Source organism: Dasypus novemcinctus, chromosome 5, assembly GCF_030445035.2.
Source record: "Dasypus novemcinctus isolate mDasNov1 chromosome 5, mDasNov1.1.hap2, whole genome shotgun sequence".
NCBI lineage: Eukaryota > Metazoa > Chordata > Mammalia > Cingulata > Dasypodidae > Dasypus > Dasypus novemcinctus.
In genome coordinates this window covers 41,658,602-41,683,521 of record NC_080677.1, presented here as the reverse complement: position 1 = coordinate 41,683,521, position 24,920 = coordinate 41,658,602, and the positions used below count along the sequence as shown (strand labels likewise).

The 24,920-nt window shown below is 36.9% G+C and overlaps 1 protein-coding gene across 6 annotated transcripts in view; it reads right to left on the bottom strand.

Moving 5' to 3' along the window:
• SNX13 (sorting nexin 13) overlaps nt 1-20,649 on the bottom strand; it is a 162,705-nt gene extending 142,056 nt beyond the window's left edge. Inside the window, exons 1-2 of one of the 6 annotated variants that reach the window (XR_009185799.2) lie at nt 20,365-20,494; nt 10,464-10,531 (exon numbers count right to left, since the gene is read on the bottom strand). Coding sequence is in view for 4 of the 6 variants with exons in the window: in XM_058296909.2 (XP_058152892.1) it covers nt 10,464-10,520 (57 nt within the window). In the remaining 2 variants the exon portion in view is untranslated. Of the gene's footprint in view, nt 1-10,463; nt 10,532-20,364 lie in introns of all 6 variants that reach the window. The other 5 variants (XM_058296909.2, XM_058296908.2, XR_011648801.1 and 2 more) reach the window with 5 other exon arrangements.
• Nucleotides 20,650-24,920: the final 4,271 nt, after the last annotated feature.

The window sequence follows — 24,920 nt, the reverse complement described above, 5'->3', positions numbered from 1 at the left end:
TGGGAGGTTATCAGAGGGTTAGCCTTTATGCACACCTCAGCAGAGTCCCAGAAACAGATAAAGTAGATACAACCCCAGGTATTGGTTCTTCTGAAGGCTACAGAGACTCACAGGTTCTATGGCCATGGCAGACAGAGTTCAGTGCCATGTCAGTTGGCCCTACTTCGGAGTTTGTGTTTCTGTGTGATGGAGCTGGACTCAGATGTGACCTTTGTTCACAAGCCTCTCCTGTTACTTTTATTGGACCTGTGGTTGGCTCTGGGGTTTAGTGTATACTCAGGAGACCTGAATCTCTGGACTGTCCATGTGATAGCCAGGTCCTGAGCCTCAACAGACTTGCAACTCCTACCCTCTGGTTTATTGGACTTACCCCAGCCAGCTAACAGGGAGGTGAAGAAGGTCAACCACCACACCAGGAAGCCAAGAGTGCCTACAACTGAAAGCTGGAGAATTGCATCCATCTCCATGTGGAATCTAAGCTCCCTCTTGATATAGATGTGGAGTGGACACAACCATTCCAGGGTCCACAGGATGGAGGAATAGCGTATGGATTAGAGTGGACTTACTGATATTCTATTCATGAACTATTGTGATTAGTAATCAAAGAAAATGTAGCATTGATGTGGAGAAAGTGGCCATGGTAGCTGCTGAGGGTAGGGAATGGGAAGAAGAGATGTGATGTGGGGCATTTTCAGGACTTGGAGTTGTCCTGGGTGGTACTGCAGGGACAGTTACCAGACATTGTATGTCCTCCCATGGCCCACTGGGTGGACTGGGGGAGAGTGTAAACTATAATGTGGACCACTGACCATGTGGTACAGCAGTGCTCAGAGATGTATTCACCAAGTGCAATGAATGTCCCATGATGATGGAGGAGGTTGTTGTTACAGTAGGAGTGGGGTGAGGGGGGTGAGGGGATATATGGGGACCTCATATTTTTTTAATGTAATATTAAAAAAATAAATAAAGACCAAAAAATGGTTAAAATGGGGAGCGGATGTGGTTCAAGCACTTGGGCACCCACCTCCCACATGAGAGGTGCTGGATTCAGTTCCCCATGCCTCCTAAAGAAGAGACGAGGCAATCAACAGACACTGAAACCAGCGGACACTGCACCCAGCAGACACCGCAACCAGCAGGCGCGCAACTGCCACAACCAGCAGATGCTACAACTAGTAGATGCCACAACTGGTAGGGAGGGGAAGTGGCTCAAGAGGATGGGCATTCACCTCCCACATGAGAGGCCCCAGGTTTAGTTCCCAGTGCCTCCCAAGGATGACAAGCAGACAGATGAGGGAGCCATCTTGGCGGGGAAAGGAAGAAATAAAAATAAAAAGCTTTTAAAGAATGGTTAAAATTAATTTTATGTTACATGTATTTTACTAAGGGGGTGGAAGAAGCAGGAACAATTTATTAAGATAAGGACCAATAAATGTCTGGGGGATTTGGCACTAGAATTCTGGTAACTGTTGAACTTACTGAGGGCGGCATCAATAGAGTAAGCAGAGAACCAGGTTGTAGTGGTGAATGGAAAGTTAATGGGAAGGGATTTATATATATATATATGTCTAAGCTCTGTGGAGGGATCCAGTAAAGAGAAATCAGATTAAAAGTACAGGTGAAATAAGGTTAGACTGATGCAGCAGGGGGTGATAAATTCAGAGGCACGAAGAGGGTTTAACCTCTAATATTTACAAGAACACCTCAACTTCCAAAGCATGGAATTCTTTAAGGGTAGGGAACATACCATATTCACCTGTATCATCCCAAAGCTAGCAAAATTCCTGGAACATAATAGATACTCAAAGAATCTATGATATACATGAATACATGACTGAATTTCAATAAGAATCTTTCTAATATGCTAGAACTAAGCACTGAAATAAACAATTTGGCAAAGACAGTATAAAAAGAAATAACCAATCTAAATAAAATGTGAATTTTGTTAAAAAAATAAATTTAAAAATAAAGAAATATTCACTAAAAGTATATATCAGTCACTTAAACATATATATTCTTCCCTTTATTTCTATAAAATACACTTTTTTTCCTATTAACTAAATCATACAGTATGTACTAATTATTTGACCCTGAGTAATTCATTTAACTTTTCTGGTCTCTTTTTCTGCTAAAAGAACTGAGAGACTATGAATCACTGATACTCTCAAATGTTCTAACCCTGCTATAATTTTTCACATAAAGCTGTTTATCATGTGGCAGGTAACAAGCCCCTTGCCAAAAGAGACAACCAAAATCATAATCAATAATGTAGGTGGTTACTAGGAAATTTGGTGTCAATTCTGGAAGACTTAATTAAGTTTTCCTATTCTTTCTCAGAACTTTTTTCTTCTTGGCAAACAGAGATAATGTAGTGAGGCCCATTTTATGATTAAATCCAAATAAAAAATGAAATATTGAAAAAAAAGAAACAGGCAGACTCAATAATGACAGAGGGTGACCAAACTAAATCAAAACTGACTTAATCTCAAAAATAAAGTTCTCAGGTAACAGTTTACAAAACAGTCAGAAAGCTGAAAATAATTGCTTTTCATAACAACTTTAAGTAAAAGTAAACAAGAACTTTTTTTTTATTCAATGAAAAGCATTTCTATAAGGAATAAAACTAATATTTTCTAAGATTATAGTCTTCTAGCAGTTCAAACTACACCCAAGGATAGGTATTAAGAGAATCTTAAAGGAAGACTAGATTAAATAAATAACTCTTGCGCATTTTCCCAGTATCAATCCTTTGGGCTTTGAGAGGTAGTAAGTATCATACAGTCTGAGGATACTGTGTATTGCTAGTGCACATTTCTGATTTAGACTTAATCTATATAAACCTAAAAATCAGATATGCCAATGAAAACTAAAGAGCCTAACTAGTGGTCTCACCACCCTACATTTTTAAAATGGAAGACTATAGGACGACCTATAAAAGCAAAGACAAAATTTTCTTCAGAAAGCAGACTTAGATATATTCCAAAATAATACGGCCTGACTTACCAGACTTACCAGAACTGTACAACATACAACCATACAGCATAGGTGAAATAACTTTGGCCTAGAAAATTTAAGGTAAACAATGTTACCTGCCCAGACAAAGAAAAAGCTTAAAAATATTTCCATGAATATTCTGAATCTGTATTAATAAAATTGGGAAATGTACCCCAGGATGACTAAGAAAATTGACTTGCTGTGCAGAGTTCTTTAATAAATATCAAGTTTTAGGAAATGCACACTCTTCACATCCACCTAAAAATCAGTTAAGTCAATAAATGCAATCCAGGGAAACAGACTTGGCCCAGTGGTGAGGGCGTCCGTCTACCACATGGGAGGCCCGCGGTTCAAACCCCGGGCCTCCTTGACCCGTGTGGAGCTGGCCCATGCGCAGTGCTGATGCGCGCAAGGAGTGCCCTGCCACGCAGGGGTGTCCCCCGCGTAGGGAAGCCCCATGCGCAAGGAGTGCGCCCCGTAAGGAGAGCCGCCCAGCGTGAAAGAAAGTGCAGCCTGCCCAGGAATGGCGGCGCCCACACTTCCCATGCCGCTGACGACAACAGAAGTGGACAAAGAAACAAGACGCAGCAAATAGACACAGAGAACAGACAACCGGGGGGGGGATTAAATAAATTAATTAATTAAAAAATAAAAAAATAAATGCAATCCAAAAAGAAGAAAGGAAAATAAGCACCATTTAACATAATTGTTCATTAGTTTTCATCTTGGTTAGCACATCTGAAAACTACAAATACAAAAGACGTATAAAAATGTAAATCACAACACACAGCCATTAAAAGCATCCTTTTGATCTAGTCTAATCCTAGTGACCTACCATGGGATTCATCTACTTAGTGTCTCAGCATCAAAGTTACTTTTAGTTTCATAATTCAAATACAAGTGAAGGAAAGACACTATATGCAAAATCACCTATTTTTAATAATTATAAAAGCTTTAATCATGACAAGTATTTTGCTTAGTAAAAACACATGGGTTTTAATTGCTAGTTAACATAATATACTATAATTATGCAAAAGTCATGTTTTCCACTTAGCATTCAATTATACAATTCCTTACATCTACAACAAGCTTTTACCAATTTTAATATTTACTATTTACCTTATTCTGGCCAAAAATAATTTTTTTTAATTTTTCAAAATGTAATTAGTAAACTCCTCATTCAAAAGCAATTTCACAATTCCACTCCTAGGTATATACCCAAAAGAGCTGAAAACTGACTCAAACAGATACTTGTGTACACCAGTTTTCATAGCAGCATTATTCACAATCGCCAAAAGGTGGAAACAACCCAAGTGCCTATCAACAGATAAATAAAATAATAAAATGCTATGTACATATAAATAGAATATTGTTCTGTCATAAAAAGGAATGAAGTTCTGATACATGTTACAACATGCTTGAACCTTGAAGACATCACGTTACATGAAAAAAGCCAGGCAAAAAAGAATATTACATGATTTAACTTATAAATAACTAGAATAAGCAAATTCATAGAGACAGAAAGTAGGTTAAAGGTTACCAGGAGCTGGGAAGAGGGAATGGGAAGTCACTGCTTAATGGATTCTGTTTGGAGGGATGAAAAAGTTTTGGTAATGGATAATATTGATGGTTTTACAATACTGTGAATAAATAATGCCATTGAATTATATACTTAAAAATGGTTAGTATGGCAAATTTCATGTTTTACATACGTGTGTGTTTGTTACCACAATAAATTTTTTAAATGGTTTGGGGAAAAAAGCAATTTCATACTTCACTTGCATAACTAGGGTAGTTCAAAGCCTACAATTATCATATTTTTTAAAGCTTTCTTTAATTTAAAAAAAAAAGTATATTTGAGGCAATCTGCTGACAATGTTGTGTGATGTTCTCACATTTCCAAGTTTAACAGTGCAAAAAAATCAAGTTACATATTAAATTAATAAAATGGGTTGCAACTGACCAATTTATTCTTATAAAAAATTTGAATCAGTGTAACAACTACAAATCTCCAGTTCGGTATACAATCACTTTGGTTAGCTGCGTAAAGGTTCCTTTGTGAAATTTAAATTTTCTATGCATAAATAAGAGGAACTTGCCTGGATAATATATAAGTGCCCTTTCACTCAAAATATTTCTAAGTCTACCATTTCTTGTATACTGAGAAAAATAAAACCTATAAATAGTGGCTCAAAAATCTGGGAATGAGCTAAACTATTATTCCTGAAAAGCATTAAGTATAAGAGTTAAGAAAGAATAAAGGCTCTGCCACTGTTAAAGCAGAGTGTCAAACTAACTAAAGCAGCATACCGGAGTAAGCACAGCTATGCTCTAAACTAAACAAGCCTTGAGACTCCAGGGCTTCCCCCTTGCCAGTGTCAGAACAAATAGATCAGGCCTCTAACTAGCAACCTGTGGGACAACACTCCTGAACCTTGGATCTTTCCAAGAATCTTGCATAGTCAATTCAGATTCCTTATCAAAGAGAAGGAAAAAAGCTAGGACGTCCTATGAAGTTCACTCCATCAAGGTCTAGACTGGCTCATAAAAACCATTCACCCAATTTCCAATTTCATGGAACTGCTGCTGCATGTGTTCTCCAGGCAAATTCTGAACCCACTATACCTTACGGCCACCCTTTATCCTTGGTCACTCCAAAAGATAAATTTATTCAGTTATGAGTCTCTCCTAAATTCTAACCACTCTACTGTTGTTGCTTTCTCCTCAGATATCCAAATTCCCTTTGCTTCCTTCCCTCAAAAAGCTTCCCTCTGCTCACTATGTTCCAAAAAAAAAAAAAAAAAATAGCACTCCTATATCATCAACAATTTTACTGTCTTGTATCAGCTTTAAGTAAAAGCTGACTGTCCCATAAAAGAAAACACTTCCCCTGCAGCCTCACAAGCTGCTTATTCTTTCATTTATCATGTAACCCAACTTCAGGATGAAGGGACATAGTCCCAACCATAACTCCCAGCCATATTCCTGGAAAAACTACAGTTTCTGTATAATATTTGTACATCAGACTTAAATTAAAATCCCTGGGAGCAGATGTTCCTCAAGTGATTGAGTGCCTGCTTCCCATATACAAGGTCCAGGGTTCAATCCCCAGTACCTCCTAAAAACAAAACAAAGAGAAAAGCTAACTCTCATTGGGGAGCAGATGTAGCTCAGTGGTTAAGCACCTGCTTCCCATGCAAGAGGTCCTGGGTTCAATGCACAGTACCTCCTAAAACTAGCTAGTAATGGGAGCCCGGCATCAGAATTTTACAATGTGCAGCAAAACTGGAATAAAGGCATTAGTAGTTTGTAAGATTGCCCAGTTGATTTCATTGTATTTTCAACAGTTCATCTGTATGGAGAACAAGTGAACTCCAAGGCACTCCTAATCATTCACTGAAAACTGGCAGATGGAATACAGTATTTCTCTCTATCCCAACCTGAGTTATTTCAACATGCATATGGATAATCCACCCAACACTCTACTTTTAATATCATAAACACATTGCCTGCACTAAAGTTCACCGTAATTCCACTTCAGCCACTATATAACCACACTATAGACCTCACTGTCACCTTGTCTTCTCTGACTTTGCAATGTGAAAATTAAATATCTGATTCTCTTACAACTTTCCAATTCTAAATTAGTTATACCAACTGTATCTATTTTTTTCATATTGTATAATTGCTTTTATATAATATATCTAGGAAAAAAAGGAGAGATTACAGGTTACCAGAGGTTGGCAGAGGGAGTAAGGGAAAGTGATTTCTTAATGGGTATAGAATTTTTTTATAGGGTGATGGAAAAGTTTAGAAAACAGAGCTAGTGTTGACAGAACATTGTGAATACACTAAATACCACTGAACTATATACTTTAAAATGATCAATTGTATGTTATGTGAATTTCACCTCAATTTTTATAAAAAGTGAAAAAAAAAAAACCACACACACACAATGAGATACCATGTCTTACCCACTAAGATGGCTACAATAAAAAGATAAATAATAGCAAGGGTTGATGAGGATATGGATAAAATGGAACCTTCATACATGGCTGGTGGAAACGCAAAATGGCATAGCCACTTTGGAAAAACAATGGAGAAATCATTTTAGTACAAACTTGAGAAACCATGAAGGAGTCTCTAATTCTCTTATTCTTTTAAAGATTCTTATTTTTATTTATTTCTCTCCACTCCCCTCCCCCCACTGTCTACCCTCTGTGTCCATTCACTGTGGTTTCTTCTTTGTCTGCTTACATTCTTGTCAGCAGCACTGGGAATCTTTGTCTCTTTTTGCTGTGTAATCTTGCTACATCAGCTCTCCATGTGTGCAGCACCACTCCTGGGCAGGCTGAGCTTTTTTTGCGCAGGGCGGCTCTCCTCAAGGGGCGTACTCCTTGCGCGTGGAGCTACCCTATGAGGGGGATGCCCCTGCATGACAGGGCACTCCTTGCATGCATCAGGACAGCGCATGGGCCAGCTCACCACAAGAGTGAGGAGGCCCTGGGTTTGAACCCCAGACCTCCTATGTAGTAGGCAGATGCTCCGCCAGTTGAGTCAAATTCGTTTCCCTAATTCTCTTATTCTTATCTCCCTTTTATCACTGAAAGAAATTGCAGATCTCAGTTTTAAAAAAGATAATTCTCTATTAGAAAACTCTTTAAAAATTAAAGAATCTTTAGTAGTTGTACCATCTCCCAAACAGAATAGTAAACAGTACAGATTCTAGGGTTAGACAATCTAGTTTACTATATCACCTAGAGCAATAATTTCTTTATACATCAATGTCCTCATAATTAAAATGAAAAAATAATAGTAACTACCACACAAGAGTGTGGTGAGGATTAAATGAATTAATGTGTGTAAAACATCTAAAACAGCATTTGGTACAAAGTAAAACTCAATAGCTATTAGCTATTTGTATTATTACTGTTCCTACTACTGTTTATAAAACTTTAATGTCTAACCAAACTCAAGAATGGAATATCATTTCTTATAGGAAAAAATTTCCATAATAAAAACAATTCTAGAAATAAGTGTTGAAAAAAAAAAGTGATACCTTCAATGCAGCAGTTTCTCAACCAATGGCAATTTTGCTCCCCTACTCCACCCCCAACACAAGCGGCAATATCTTTAGACACTTTTGGCTGTTAAATTTTGGGGATCCTAACAGCATCTAGTGCACTGAAGCCAGGGATGCTGTTAAATATCCTAAAATGTGCAAGACAATTTTTCATTATTTCCTGTATGTTTGAAAATTTACATTTAAAACTGGATCAAGAATTTAATGTATATTTTGTAGGTATTTTGCTGTACTTAGTATTAAGATAACTTTTAGGGTATGTTCTAGGGTTAGTACAGATTCACATAAATTTCCTTCACATTCCTAAGGGCTGTACAGTAACATCTCAACTTTGGAATAACACTGAAAATGATACAAGATTGTCTTAATTTATAATAAAAAATAAAGTTCAAGTGTTCATTTAAACTGGAAACCAGTTTTTTAAGTCAAGATACATTCAGACAAGAGACATTCAATCATAAAAGGAAATTAGACTGGGTTGTATTAAGAAAAATTACATATAAAATGTTCTTTTAGTTCAACTTTTGAATTACTAATGGAAAATATTTTTAAACTCATATGTGGAATAAAACAGAAAAAATAAGTAAATTCAATTCTCTTTTGTGGTCTGTTTCATTTATTTGAGAAGTGGATGGAAAGGGGAAGAGTAGAGAAAAACAACGAGGGCATAAGCTGCAGGCTTACAGACATAGGGAATAAAAAAAGACAAGTTCATGGGGGAAAAACACATACACAACCAAGCAACAGCAATATTAAGGAAAGAAAGGAAAACAGAGGCATAGATTCACCCTTGATGGCATAACCTCCAGCTAAATAAAATGTTATTGTAACAAGAACACCCCACTCCTTGAGTATAACAGTTTATTGTACTATTATTTGATATCAAGATAAGCAGCTATAGCATAAAATGATCTAAATTTATATGTTTAATAACCATAATTTATATTTATATAAACACAAATTTTATTTGTAATAACTTAGCCTTAGGTCCTTTTCTTAACTTGCTATACAATACTCTTAATACCAATCAACCCAACTACACATTTCTACAAAGGGAGCTTTTAACATTTCCCACTTATTTCCTATGTGGCATAAATAAATAAACAGAAGATCTATAATAAATTAACAGCTACTTTACATAAAACTTTTTATCAAATTGACTAGAACTCCAGTACTTTCCACATCAGAAAACTGTACACTAGCATTTTAAAGCATACTATCAGAATATACAATTTTTCCCTTTCTTTCCATCTACAGCAAAAGCTTTAGTGACCAGAACATACTGGTTAGCTAAAAACTCTGGTTATGATCAATTAATATTATAAAGGTGTCACCTCTCTTGATTTCCTCCTAAAATTCAGTATAAACCCAGCTCTTAATATCCACTTTAGAAATGCAATACACAAATTAAAAAGTTAGTAAAAACTGAGATAGAAAGTAAGGAAAGAATTCCATCTGGGTCACAGAAAATTATTGTTTAACTTGGCACTTCAAAATTTCCTCAATGAAACAAAGACAGAAGACAGAAAACAACTTCAAACAATAAATTCTAAGTTTTAAAAATAAACAGCTTGCTATTTATAATAAAGGAAATTTAAAAACAGCGTTTACTGAGTGTTACTGTGGGAAACTGCACAGTACTAAACATCTTTTACTTCACTTAATATTCATAACCCTACGGGTTGTTAAGTACCATTAATTTACAAATTATAGAGATGAGAAAACCTGAGGCTCAGAAAGGTTAGTAACATTTCCAAGATAAAAATGCTTGGAAGTGGCAAAACTTAATTTTCAAATCCAAATAATCTTACACTAGCCATCAATCACTCTTAACGAAAAGCATACAGTCTTCAGAAATTAGGAAGCTTCAACTTGTGACTGGAAGATTTATATATAAAGATAATCAACAGTCTGTATCCCAGTACAAAGATAATCATTGACTTAACTTGGATAGTTGTGTAAATTTTGCATTCATGCCTATTATTTGATTGAATATTCTGAGCTATCAGACATCATAACTTCTAAAGTTTTTTGGTTCATAAAATACATTTTAAAAAAATTAAGCCTAATATATTTTTCTAAAACTTTTAGTTAACCAACACCCATTACATGTAAAGTACATGATTTCAGTTTCTTTTCTATATCTTTGTGGTTTTCTACCCTTCAAGTTGTCTCCAACCTCCCTTTAGCCCATTTCTTATTATTTTCCTGAATTTTACCAGGATTAGACTATTACAATAGTTTATGTGTTGAGCTCTCAGGTACTACTCAAGGGAAAGAAAACACTGGCTAATATTATAAACAATATCATATCTTAAAGTCAGACCATTAATCCCAAAATTTTGTTAATAACTGAAAGGAAGTAAAATTTTATTTCATACTTAACTCTTCCAATAAAACTGCAATCCGATTTGTAATTTCCAAGCCCCATGCAGGTGGTCATACAATTCTAGCCTGAAAATAAAAGAATTCACAATACAAAGAATCACACACTCTCATGTACCAACCCACAGCTGAGCTAAAAATAGCTCCAGAGTTTCAGAAGCAAAACCAATTTTGGTTTAAATGGAGTAACATCCAAGGACTCTCCAACAATGCAGGGCTAAGTTCAAGAGCAAAACAGGATTCACCTTAGGGGTTTCACAGATGAGTCCGAATAAAAAGATCCTCAGGAAATTGGAGGAAACTGTACAAAGTCAACAACAGTTAATTGATATTTAAGAGATTCTGGTACTTCAAAAGTACATTATAAAGATCATTAAACCATAAGGTTCCCTAAAAAAAACTTAACAAACGTGAACTTCTCTGATAGATGTTATTTCTAAATACATAATCGAGTTGTAAATCAGTGCAAAGATTTAATAGTACTCTAACAGTGACAATGACAGGAATTTTAGTCAAGACACTGTGGTAGCAGCTACCCTTCTTAAAAATGTACCTCAAAAATTTCCAATTTTATGAAATTCATTATCAAGTTTAACTCATACAAACTTTCAATGTTACATTAGAGGTCATACAAACTGTACAATACTCAACAAAGTAGAAAAATCAACATTATTGGGATTATTGTACTATTATAAAAAGAGTTTTAAATGTATCTACTTCAGGAATACAAATTTCAAGTGACACTCATATGAAATAAAAATAAAAGTCAAGTTATAAAGTTGCAAGATAAAATCCAAGCAGGTCTTGCATTTATAACTGGTTATGTCAAAATAAGATCAATCTACTTCAGCATTTTCCCACAGGAAACATTAAGTAGAATTACATTCCTAACTAAAGGCCTGGTGTTAATTTCCTTTTTCTTGAACTGATCCCAAACACAATATTCAATCACAGTATGTTACATAAAATTTCTAATAAACATAGTAACCAGTCCTTTAAGGATAATTAATGTGACAGTTTAAATCATTTGTTTTAATAATTTTTCACTGCTACCTTAATTTTCCTGGAAGGAACATTCAACATTCATTCATTCAACAAATGTTTACTGATGCTTACTATGTGTCAGATTCTGTTCTAGGCACTGGGAATAGAAATGTGAGCCCCATCCTCAGGAGTTTACTTTCTAGCATAAAGCAACATATAATAAGCAAATATAAAAATAAATAATATGTGAGGGTAGAACAAATTATTACCTTCACCAGGGTAAAGGAATTCAACCGAATCTTTAGATAAATTCGATAGGTCTCTCTAAGGAGACAAAGTCTTTTCAGAATAAAACAAACTCACTGATTTTTTTTTTTTGGCAGAGGGGAAGGAGGGGGCTTCTCAACTTTTCTCTTTTTCATTTCTCTCTGTGCATTACCTTGGAACAAATATAGGCACTAGAGATGGGTTGGCCTTTTCAGTTCCAAGAAGCAGCTTATTTAGGAGCTGCCATCTTATCTTAACTAGTAGTTGACCTGAAGTTATAAAGCCATTCAAGGTATACTTAGCTTTTAATTATATTCTCCAACCTTTTCTGCCCCTTAATTTTTCATTCTTTAATCTCCCCCATATAATTTGTTTTATTCTGACAAAAGGCCTCAAGGTTTCAGCTAAATGATAGCCAAACTGGCACAGAGCTAAATTTGGCCCCGATAGTGAGAGTTCTTGAGAGTGAGAGTTCTGGTCTGATTCACCATTGTAGCACCAGAATTTAACAGGTGCCTAACACACTGTGTTATTAGTGTTTGGTGAACAAATTAATCCACAAAAACAGATACTCAGTACAAATTACAACCAATTCCTTATAAATATTATCCTAAACAACAGCTTTTCTTTTTAAGGGTCATTTTAAGAATTTACCAGAATTGACAACAAAGTAAGAGGTTTCTTTTCCCACAAACATTTCAGAATAACACAAATGATTACAAACCCTCAAATAAGTCAACTTTTCCAAAACATTTTTGAGAATTTACTTTCAGAAAGTTCAGTTTACCAGCCATAAGAAACTATCTTCATTTACTAATTTGCCAGACATGCTCTCAGGTTTTTTTTTCTTTCACTTTTTTTAGTCTATTCCCTGCCTCCCTTGCAACTGCACCAATTGGCAGGGGACACCCTCCTACCGCCCACCCCCACCTTTCCACCACCACTTAGAAGCTAGTGAGCAATAAAATCTGATGGAGGGAATGGATGTAATTCAGGCAGTTGGGTGCCCACCTCCCATACGGGACGTCCCAAGTTCAGTTCCCAGTGCCTCCTAAAGAAGAAACAAACAGGCAAGGAGCAGATAAGGAGCAAAAACAATGAGCAAACAGAAGAGGAGTTAGTCATGGGGGAAAGGGGTGGGATAAAGCTTTAAAAAAAATCTGATGGAGCTTGGGACTCAAATTCATATTAATGCAAAGGATATAAAGTAAAAAATCTGATGTAGTAATTACTAATATTTGTGTAATATTTACAGTTTACAAAGAGTTATACCCCCCACTACCTTATCTGATCTTCAAAACATTGTGAGAGCACCTAGGAAGGTGCTAGTATCACCCCAATTTTACACAGAAGAAACTAAAGCTTAGAAAGTCCAAACAACTTCCCCAAGGTTGCACTGTAAATGTGCAGTTGTAACTCATTCCTTATAATTAGCTTGACATATAGGTTATTTTGTGTGTTGCTTTACTACAATAATAAGGTATAATTTTTTGACCATATGTATCACCATGACTCAAGACTACAGTCACTCAATTTTTACTACTTTATAAAAATTAAAACAGTTTAAGAGCTACACACTTGCTTTAATTCTAAGCTCCCTCAGTCACAAATATTTAAAGCATGATATTATCAAAAGTACACCTGATTGTAAAATAGAGTATTGGGGTGCAGATATAGCTCAAGTGGTTGAGTGCCTGCTTCCCATGATGTACAAAGTCCCGAGGTTGATACCTGGTACCTCCTAAAAACAAATGAACAAACAAATGAACGAAAAGAAAAGAAAAAAAAAACAACTCTTATTGGGGGGAGTAGATGTAGCTCAGTGGTTAAGCGCCTGCTTCCCATATACAAAGGTCCCAGATTCAATCCCCATTACCACTTAAAAAAAAAAATTGAATGTCAATGCTAAATTGAGGAGACTATGGTCTACGAAACAACAGAACTTTAAGCCACAAATTAAAAAGCCATGAACTGAGATCCTCGTTCAGAAAAAGCTGTAAAGCTATTTAGCTTTGACACCAAATGGCTTGTTAGTGGTCAGAATCAGAAACTTCTCCATCACAGAATCTATTTTCTTTCTCTTCCTCCTTTTCCATAATTCCTAAACTAACACAATATAATTGAGTCCACCTAAAGCAATCTATTTCAAACATCCTCTTACACCCTTTTTCTTCTTCCTTTACTCTCTACTACTCTTAATTCCTTAATTAAACCTGAAATGATACTAATCATGAGAATTTCTAACAATACGATTATATTAAGATATAAACATCCTTTATAATCTGTAAAAGTCTATATCCATGCTAGTAGTTATTACACTGAGATAAAAAACAACAACAAACATCTGGCCATGGATCTATAATGCACAAACCAATGCCTTAAATCTCTAGGCCTACAAAAAAGTTTCTATTTACTTCCTGCTCCCACATTTCCTCAAGTAAAATGAATGTTTGTGGCAATACATGTTCCCACAGTTTTTATCATAAACATGTAATACATATACTGGGCTAGGCTAGCTAAGAAATTATCCCCCATTAATTTCTATGGAAATTTGGTCAACAACGTTTGGAACAAATATCTTAAAACTAGAAAGTGAATGGGGAGTTAATGCATAAATTGGTAAAGGGACTCTGTTTGGAGTAATGAAAAAGTTTAGTAATGGATAGTGGTAATGGTAGCACAACATTGTGACTGTGATTGATGCCACTGAATTTTATGCTCGGAAGTGGTTGAGATGGGAAATTTTGTGCTGATATATGTTACCAAAATTTTAAAGAGAAAGAGAGAGATTAAAGAGACAATGGTCCTTAAAGAGAAAGGTTCTTTCTCTACTGATTCCAGGTTTTCAGAGAGCTTATAAATAAGCATTTATTAACCAGTTATTTTCGCTGTATTAATTCAGTGCACATGTCATTCATCCTTTCTGAGCAGCAACCTCCTCAGAGTCACTGGGTCAAGTTGATAGAATTACAAATAAAAGTAAATTTTGAGGGTCGCAAAGGACCTTCAAAATTCTTGAGAAATGGTTGACAATAATCAGTTTGGCTTGCAAAAAATGTGGAACAATGCAGAATACAGAGTGGTGAGCCAGGTGTATTCTAGATAGGGGTGTCCTTCAACCCCATTATAAAATCTCTTTCCTACCTCTTAGTACTCTGAATGCCAAAGAATGTATGTCTCTACTATGAATTCTTCTACTGTTTTGCAATGTCATTACATAACAGTAAAGGAATTCATAGTTTAAGGATAGTTTAAGGATTCATGTCCCAAGAGTATTTCCATTAAAAATGCATTAATCTGGGGAGCAGATGTAGCGCAAGTATTGAGTGCCTACTTCTCATATATGAGGTCCTGGGTTCAATCCCAGGTACCAAATTAATAAATAAATTATTAACACCACCAAGTCATCATTTTTTACTAAGCACTTATTATATGCAAGACACGATGTGTGTATGTGTGTTTAAAAAGTCATGCGGGGAAGCAGACATGGCTCAACTGCTAAGAGTGTCTGTCTACCATATGGAGGGTCCCAGGTTCGATAACCTGGGCCTCCTGACCCATGTGGTAAGCTGGCCCACGCGCAGTGCTGCCACGCACCAGGAGTGCCGTGCCACACAGGGGTGTCCCTGTGTAGGGGTGCCCCATGCACAAGGTGTGCGCCCCACAAGGAGAGCCACCCTATGTGAAAAAAGCGCAGCCTGCCCAGGGGTGGCACTGCACACACAGAGAGCTGACGCAGCAAGATGATGCAACAAAAAAAGAGACACAGTTTCCGAGTGCTGCCAGAGAATGCAAGCAGACACGGAAGAACATACAGCAAATAAACACAGAGAGCAGACAACGGGGGGGGGGGGGGGGGGGGGGTGGAGAAGGGGAGAGAAATAAATAAAAATAAATCTTAAAAAACAAAGTACAAATCCTGAGATCCTTCTTATTGCATGAGTAGTCACAACATACAAGGATTTCGCAAAGTATCATGCATGATACTTTAGCATCTGAACACTAAAACAATTAGATCTACGTGGTTAAACAACTTTACAATTTATGTTGCAAATTCTATCACTCTCTTGAGAATCAACCGCCCATTAAAAGCTCTGAGAAGTCCTCCAGACAAGAAACCTATTTAACTTTCTTTAGGCAATTATCTTCCAAATTTATTTGAACCACAAAACCTTTCACTCCCTTAGCAACTATTAACCTGATAATGTTAAAAAGCGCTGCAATACATGCCTTCCCCCTTATGTATATCATATCCATCAACCTCAAAATCAAGAATCAGTGATCATTTATAATATCAGTAAATTTGAATAAGAAACAACACAAATATAAACTCATTTTATGTAATATTCTCATAATGCCTGAATGTACACACAAGCCAAACAACTAAGAAGTTTAAATAACTAGCTTATAGTCACTATTTTTTTAAACAAGTGACAACAGGCTAATTGGTCTTTATGTACAACTTCCAGAGTATGCCTCAGCACTAGCATAAATTCAACACATTTTCCTACATCTTCCATACCTTTACTTCTCTGTAATAATAAAATGCTCTAATAATTCTAATCACTTGAAATATCAAGAAAAGTTTAAAGTATGTTTAGTGAAGATTCACTAATAAATAGTTCATTTGTATTCTAATGCTGTAAAAATTCAGATTCACTGAAAAAAATTCTCAGGTAAACAAACATCCCATACCCTAACTAATTTTGACATATGCAAATTTACTGTTATTAGAAAGGAGGTGGGGGGAGGACAGTTTGGCAGTTCCTCAAAAAGTAAAACACAAAATTGCCAAATGACCCAGCAATTACACTCCTAGTTTCTACCTAGTTAACTGAAAATAGGGACTCAAACAAATACTTGCGCACCAATGTTCATAGCAGTATTATACACAATAGCCAAAAGGTGAAGCAACCCAAGTGTCCACCAACAGATGAATAGCATATATTCACAATGGAATATTATTCATCCATGAAAAGGAATGAAATGCTGGCATATGCTACCAACATGGCTGCACCTTGAAAACATTCCAAGTGAAATAAACCAGGCACAAAAGGACAAATATTGTATGATTCCATTATTATGAAATATCTCAACTATGCAAATCTAGAGAAAGTAAATTAGAGGTTGGGGATGGGGGGCGAGAAATTATTATTTAACGTTTGGGGTGATCAAGTAATAGACAGTGGTGACAGCAGCACCATCATAATTAATACCACTGACTTGTACACTAAAAAATGATTACAATGGAAAATTGTGTGTATGTGTATGTGTGTGCTCTTTTTTTTTTTAAGGAAGCACTGGGGATTGAACCTGGACCTCATACATGGAAAGCAGGTGCTCAACCACTGAGCTACATCCGCACCCCAAAACATTTTTTTAAAGAGGGGGAGGAAGGGTTAGTATTAAACTATTTATTTTCAGTATATGATGACAAATTTTTTTGCCAACTATTGTAGGAGTTACACTGAGTAAGCCCTAACAAAAGCAAAAGCAGTAAAGGGAAAAAAAAAAATATATATATATATATATATATACACACACACACACACACATATATATGTTAACATTAAAAACAAAAACAAAAAAAGCCTCTCATCACTACATAAAAAATGCCAAGGACACAAATACTTAGATTTAGCTAGCAAATGCTCCAAATAAGTGAATTGTATTTAGAATAAAAATAATGCATGTCAAAACCATAAAGTTTATGTTAGGAGCTATCTATATAACTTTTCTTTAAAAAAAAAAAAAAAAACTCAAACAACAACCTTGGCTGTACTTTCAATTCACACTAACATTTTACATATTTCAAAGTTCAATATTAGTTTACTCAATTTAGTAATTGTTCCTTTTAGCTTAACTTAATATAGTCCTTAATCACTTGGATGGCTTATATTTCTGAAAAGTTTTCAATTAAAGGTCTATTTTAACACAAATATTTTAACACAAAACACAAAAAACTAAAAAGTTTCATATGAATGGTTATCATCACTGTTATGATTATACATTTATGAACTTGGCAACCCCACTTTGGTTAAGAAAAAAAAGAAAAGGCAACTAAAAATAGTACGCTGATGATATCAGCTACAAAAAAAAAATTAATGATGCATTCAGTTCTGAGCCAACAGCAGCACATAATTTGGAGTAGAGGACCTAGGTGTGACTACTGGCTCCTCCACTTATATGATTTAAAGCAAACCACTTTAAACTCCCAACCTCAGTTTACTCAAATGACTAATGGGGATAACATCACTTATTTCAGTGTTGAGATGTAAAGGAATTGGGTACATAGCATCATACACCACTTTCTGAGTAGATTAAATGCTTGCTGAACATGACTAATGTAAAAACTTTCATGGCATGGGTTCATTATTGTTTTGAGATCTAACATAAATTAAATCACATCCCCTAAAACCTGCTGATCTGAGTTAGCACTAACAGCAGCACTAAAGAGAAGTTCTACAATACTAATTTTTTAATAACCAGTAGAGTAAAATTTTATACCAAAAACATTTTAAAATAGGACTATTTCTGTCTTAAAAAAAAAAACGCTAAGGTAAAGCTAAAGTCTTTCTCAAGCAGTGATACTGTTCAGCTCAATTACTAACAATATTCAGATTAAGAAAGGAGAATATTTAAAAATCTATCAAGAGAGCTGAAAATTCATTAAAAGGGGAATGGTCAGAACTATGTACTGAGAGTCAGGAGATGGGATTGTAGTTTCAACTTTGCTACTTAATAATTGACCTGGGACAAGTCTCTGGACTTAATTTTCCAAATCTATAAAATGACTACTAAAAGACACTTTTAAAATCCAAGACCGATTTATTCTGGGCCTTACTCTGAAAAGGCAACCAGTGTAGTGGCTAGGAAAATGGCCTGAACAATACCAAGGTCAGAACCCTGCCTCTACCACTTACAAGCTCTGCAGTGTAAACACACAAAGCATTAAAATGCATCTTATTTACTATTACTATTGAATTATATTTTAAAATATTTCACTGAAACAAAATTTTATCAAAATATGAACGTTTAGAAAGCTCTTTCTTTGAAAATGAAAACATATCACTAACAGACACACTGAGTTCATGTCAAAGTATGAAAACTTAAAAAGTGCTAACCTAAGCCAAGTTTAGCCTAAACAATCTCATAAAATATTATACATTATAGACGTTCACTGAAAATTTATAAGGCCAATTATTCCCACCAAAATATTACACTGTGGTAAAACCAGAGCTTCTGCTATTTCTAAGTCTTTTTTTAATCTAATACTGCTAACAACAACAGAAACTTAGGATACACCATATATCCCCCATTTAGACAAATATTCTCTAGGAATGAAAAATCTGTAGAATTTAGGAAAGTACACTGAACTTCAAACTACTAGAAGTACATAGTTTGCTTCAGAAGTGAAAATCAACCAATAAGTATGTACCAAACACATCATACATGGGCAGGCTTTATGTATAAATTTTGAAATACAAACACCAAAGTATGAAGTTCCTCAGAGTTTAGAATCAAGTTGGGAAGGCAAGTCCTTTATCATCACTTTTCACACAATAAAAGCCACTACTCTACAAATATTTCTATTTTCTTACTAGTCTTAATAGGATTTCTTCCCACTGTCCATAAAAACTGTTTCCTGTACCCAGTTCAGCCCACAAAGATTATCAAAGCCGTACCTGACAGCATAAAAACACTCACAGTATTTAATCTGAAGAGCTTTTAAGACATGTCATCAAATCCACGCTTCAGAATGTATCCTCAGTGATACCGACTTGTGCATATACCCCTTCAAATAGCTGTGTTAACTTGGGCCAAGTACCTAGTTGTACCAATTTAGTTCCTCCCCCTTGAGTACTGCTAATAAAGGCAAACTCTACTTCTTCAAAAAGTCTGCCTTTCTGCAATGAACACTAGGCATTAGAAAAGGGAAATTGATTGGTTAATCATAGTTGCCCTACTTTCATTTCAGATCCAAGGAAAAAAACTGTTCCACAGAGTGTAGCCAGGGGGCCATTCGCAATTCGAGACACTGGATGCTAAACTGAACTTTTTGAACGACACAATTTAGGCGAAAGATGACGGGGTGGGTGGGGTGAGGGTGATATAACTGGGTTATCCAAGTGTGGCTTGAGGAAAAATCAGGTCCACCTCACTGAGGAATCAAAACAGGGGGTAAGACACAAACTGGACTGGCCGAGCGACAAACCCAGGATGCTGACCGAGCTTGGAGGTGGAGGGCCTTGGAGGCCGGGGACCGGAGAAGGGAGACTTAGGGCAAACCGTAAGGTAACTGGAACCAGCAGCAATGCGAAGAGGCCAACGCCTCTTGGGAGCAAGGGGACACCAACCAGAAGGCAGTGATGAATTACCTGGCAGAGAGAGTGAGAGGGCGACCAGAGCCAGGGGCGATGGGCAAGTGGTAAATGCTAAAGCGAAGCACAGGGAACTGGAGGCGGAGGGACTCTGTTGAGTCAGCATAGATACTGCTCAGGGGGCACTTGTAGGATCCCCGCTGCTCCTTGGGCCCCGGGACCCGCTGCGTAGGGTTGGGCCCGCTGGTGAGAGAAGTAATGTCCTCTGACCGGCTGGCGGGGGCCCCTTCCCCTTTTCACAGGTAAACACTGGCCGCTGTCGCCGCTTACCTCTGTTAACATTATTACACCCCGGGGAAGTGAACTCCTCCCTAGCCTCGCCGCATGGCAACAGCCGTAGCAGCAGCGAAAACTGCCCAGGCAGCCGCCAACGGCGGCAACTGCTCCTTCAGTCTTCTCCCGGGCGGCGGCTTTACTTGGCTTCGCTGTCTTCCCCCCGGCCCGGCAGCTCGCGACGGACGCGCCGCCATCTTGGAAGAGCGACGTCCGCGTCTCGCCGAGACGTGCGTTCCCATTGGCGGGTGCCGGAGCTGCTGGCGTCTCGTGATCGTCTCCATAGCGCCGGCGCGCGGAGAGGCGCAGGCGGGCGCCGGGCGGACAGGCCCGCGAGAGGGGGCACCTGGGCGAGCTAGGGACCGCGGGGAAAGGAGCGAGGTCTCCTCTCTCCGGCAGCCCGCGGGACCTGGGAACCAGCGCGGGAGCCTGTGGGGACCGCTCATTCTCCGCCGCCCTGTGGGGTCTTCAGATGCTGAGGAAGGGCGAAACCCGTAGAAGCAGAGCTTTCAACCGATGCTGCTGCGGACCTCGCGGTTCCCGGGAACACGGCGGCAGCTGTCTTGTGGAAAACCTCCCACTGCATTCACCTTCGAGAACTGAGAAGGACACGAGTATCCGGCTTCCTCCGCGATATGGGGCTTAAATGTGATCTGAAACTGCTCCTCACAGCCCTTCTCCTTCTAAACTTTACCCAAAACTTTCCTTTATCCTTACCAGTCCTCAGTGACTTTTCATTCCACCAGTGACTTCTCTACAAGGGTGCGCGACAAGTTACAGAAGTGATACGGGTATATCGGCTTTACCCCGAGCAGCGTTAACTGCAGTCTCTATAGCTTTACTATCTCTAGCTTTTATGCAATGTGTTTGATTATCAGTGTGTTACCAGATTTCAGCAGATGTCATTGTGAATACTTCTGACTTAAATGGGGCTGAACTATGACATTCTGCATAGAAGCCCCCTGAGACCGACACAATTCTGAATCTACCACTGAATTGGTTACGATGCGTGGAATTGGACGCTGTCACTTCTTTCCTCTAAATTGTAATGAAAGTGGTTTAGCTATACAGGCTGTGCAAGTGTGCTACTCTTGTTTTATGTTGGAAACTGCCGTTTCCTAGGAAATTGATGAGTAAATAAATTTCCACCACATCTTTGGAAGTGGTACAGAAACATCTTGGAAAACTAAGACAAGTATCTCTTTCACTCTTACTGAAGTTGTCCCTTACTATCCTGCACTAAAGGATGATACTATTGTGCAAAATGATATATACCTATTAGTCTTAAAAATGTACTTACAGAAAAATTAAGGGCATTACAGCGCCTGTGTTACCTCTGTTCTTTTGTGTACTTACCAAAGAAATTCCATTAGGCAGTCATGCAGAAATTTAAGAAAAATCCTGTGTTTGCTGAAAACTAATTGAGGTGAAGTTGTGTTTCTTTTATTGTTTTCGTCTACATCTTATACATAATTTCCACCATTTTCCGCATTGCTAAGCCAGCAAAATTCTGACCTTTGTGCAACACAAAATGGGTCCTGGTATTGGCAGATTAAGCTATGAATAGAAGATACGATTGGGAAATACTATCTGGATAAGATATTGAGGGAAACTAAGAAGATAGTAGAGACAACCAGGAACCCGGAAAAAGATACTGTTCCAACCTGTAAATAAGAAAACAGAGAAGGAGTTTCATTAATATTTAAGATACCGGCTAGTGAATTAAAACTGTAATTTAGATGCCTGTACTGAGTATTCAAATTTCTTATCCATATATTTTTCACTTCCTAAAAGCAAGGCTTCTTTATTTTAAAGGTGGCACATTGAGTGCAGACACACCTTGAGTTTTGTACCAACCTGTGACACAATACGGGTATGCTTTTAACATTCAGAAGTTGTCTGTAGATTTAGGAACAAGCCAAATTCATTTGCTCCTCCAATGGCTTCCCAATTCTGGCCTTCTTGTGACCTAGAAAATTCTTCTAGCTGGTCTCCCAAGTCCCACCCCACCCCCACCTCTCTGACCTTATTTATACCAAGTACTCTGTTCCAACTGAGCTGCTCCCCAGGGCATGCTGACTGTTATTCCTGAAAGAATCTTTCAGCCAGATTCCTGCATAGCAGGATCCTTCACTTCTGTCCCATCTTTGCTCAAATGTAACCATTTTCATTCAGTGGCCTACTCTGACCATCCCATTTTCAGTATCACCCACTCCCTAGCACCGTCTCTTGCTTCAGTTTTTTTCACAGCATTTACATCTTCTAACAAAATCGCTTATTGCTTTTCTTACTTTCTGTCTTCCCTCCACTAGAATGTAAGCTCCAGGAGGTTAGGGAGTTTTCTGTTTTCTTCAATAGTCATTGTTCAATACCTAGAATACTAGAATTGTGCATGGCACAACAGTAGATGTTCAATAAATATTTCTAAAATGAACGTATGGGTGAATCATCTACAGATGCCAAAAAGAAAAGGTCTAACATTGATTAAAAACAAAATCCTTGGAGTTGAAACATTAATTTTTTAAGTGGCCATGAGGTGCTCTTATTTTGAAATCATGACATTACTTCTGACACTAGAATGTAAGTTATGCCTTTTTCTTCACTTTGTATCACTTGATTATTTTGAAAGAGTAATGGAATTGGGTAATGGGAATAAAATATTTTAAAAGCAAAATCTGTTAGACAGAGATGAGCTGAAACAAAGTGAAAAAGTTGTGCCATTTCAGAGTTATGGAAATTGAGGAGTTTTATAGTTGGGAAAGAGAATACTTACAGAAGAAGCTTAGGCTTGGAAGAGGAAAAAAAGGTACCTAATTTGGTATAGATTGCAGTTTCATTCCATATGATCTTAACAGCATTTTACTGATAGCTTTCATAGAGGAAAACAGGGACAAGATGATCTGAGATGCCTGTTTTTTTGGCTATAAGTAGGAAATTCAAAACAAAACTATCCATTTTAAGAAGCACATGGTAAGAATATATCTGTTACTGTTACTAGAAAAGGATTGATTCCCACAGTAGTGTCCAATCTGTCTGATGAACACAGGAAAGCCTGACAAAAAGATCAAAGGCAGAAATCAAGTGCCTGACACTTGAAAACAGGCCACTGTCAGTGATTTCTAAACCTGCAAGCAGAGTCAGAATATTCGACTTCCTTATTTTTTAGTTTTGGAACACACGAAAAAAAACTTACTCAGATTGTCACAGATTGGCTGTAATTCTTTTTTGACAAACTGAAAAAGTATGACGTCAAACTCCCAAACAAATTGCATCTATCAAATTGTTGTCAGTCTTCCAGTTTAAGCCATTTTTAAAACTTCAATTTCATAATAATGCTGTCGTGTTAATGTCACCTACAACCTCTGTTAAACACTAAATAGGTTCACTAACAAAGTCCCGTGTCAAAGCCAGCAAATCAGTATTGAAGTAATACAATACTAACAGGAGGAACATATTAAGAGCAGGCAATGGCAGGATATCCAGAGTCTTTGTTATGATTTTAGTAAGGCAATGGTAAGCAAAAATCTCAGGCCATTTAAGAGTGCTCTGAAATTTGGCCTCAGATAGCCCAGTATGTGATTTTTTTCTTGCATAGTACTTTCTGAGGAAATAAGGAGCCAACTTAAGCCTAAAAGACAAAGGCAGAAATAATATGATGTTTTGCTACCATACCAAAACAACAATGCTCACAAATTCTCTTCAATAATAGCTCCAAAAAGATACAAGAGCTAAACAGAAAAGACCTTATTACAAATATAGAGATTCGTAGTGTATTTCAGAAATATTACTAGCTCAATGACATGCTCTTCAATTGCTTTTTAAAAAACAAAATATTTTTACACCACAAAAATTGAATTTAGAGTCCTTTTAAATATTTAATTCTCAATTAAGGATGCTAGTTTTCAATACCTATTATGAGCCAGGCACTGTGGTAGGGATTTTATATATATTACATATAAGTATTTTAAAAAGACCATCATGGTAGATCTTCCCACCCTCAGAGGCATGAGAGGTTTACTAACTTGCCTGTGGTCACTAAGTGGGACAAAACTGTCTTGATTACCAGGCTGATGTTCTGTCCACTGTCCTCTACTATTAATTTCTTAGCTGATTAGCAGTAATTGGCACAATTTCTTTATTATTAATCCATTATTCCTCAGAAACAATGCTAGATCATAGTCCCTGGATTTTCAAGTATCTATTAGTGATTTTTTAACTTTTGTAATATTGAGCTTTACAAAATGCGTTGAGTTGATAAGAATGAATTTATGTGATGTTGCCCTTTAAGTGTAGTTTTCTCCATCAGAATATGACAACTGGTTCACATTTATACTTTTAGAACAAATGAATAAATTAAATTTGATTCTTGGGAATTATTAAATTTTTTCTTGTTATTTTTTAAAATAGACTATTTTTTAGAACAGTTTTAGATTTACAGAGAAACTGAGAAGACAGTACAGAGTTCCCATATACCTCACACCCAGGTTACCCTATTATTAATATGATACGTTAGTATGGTACATTTGTTATAATTAATGAGCCAATCCCGATGT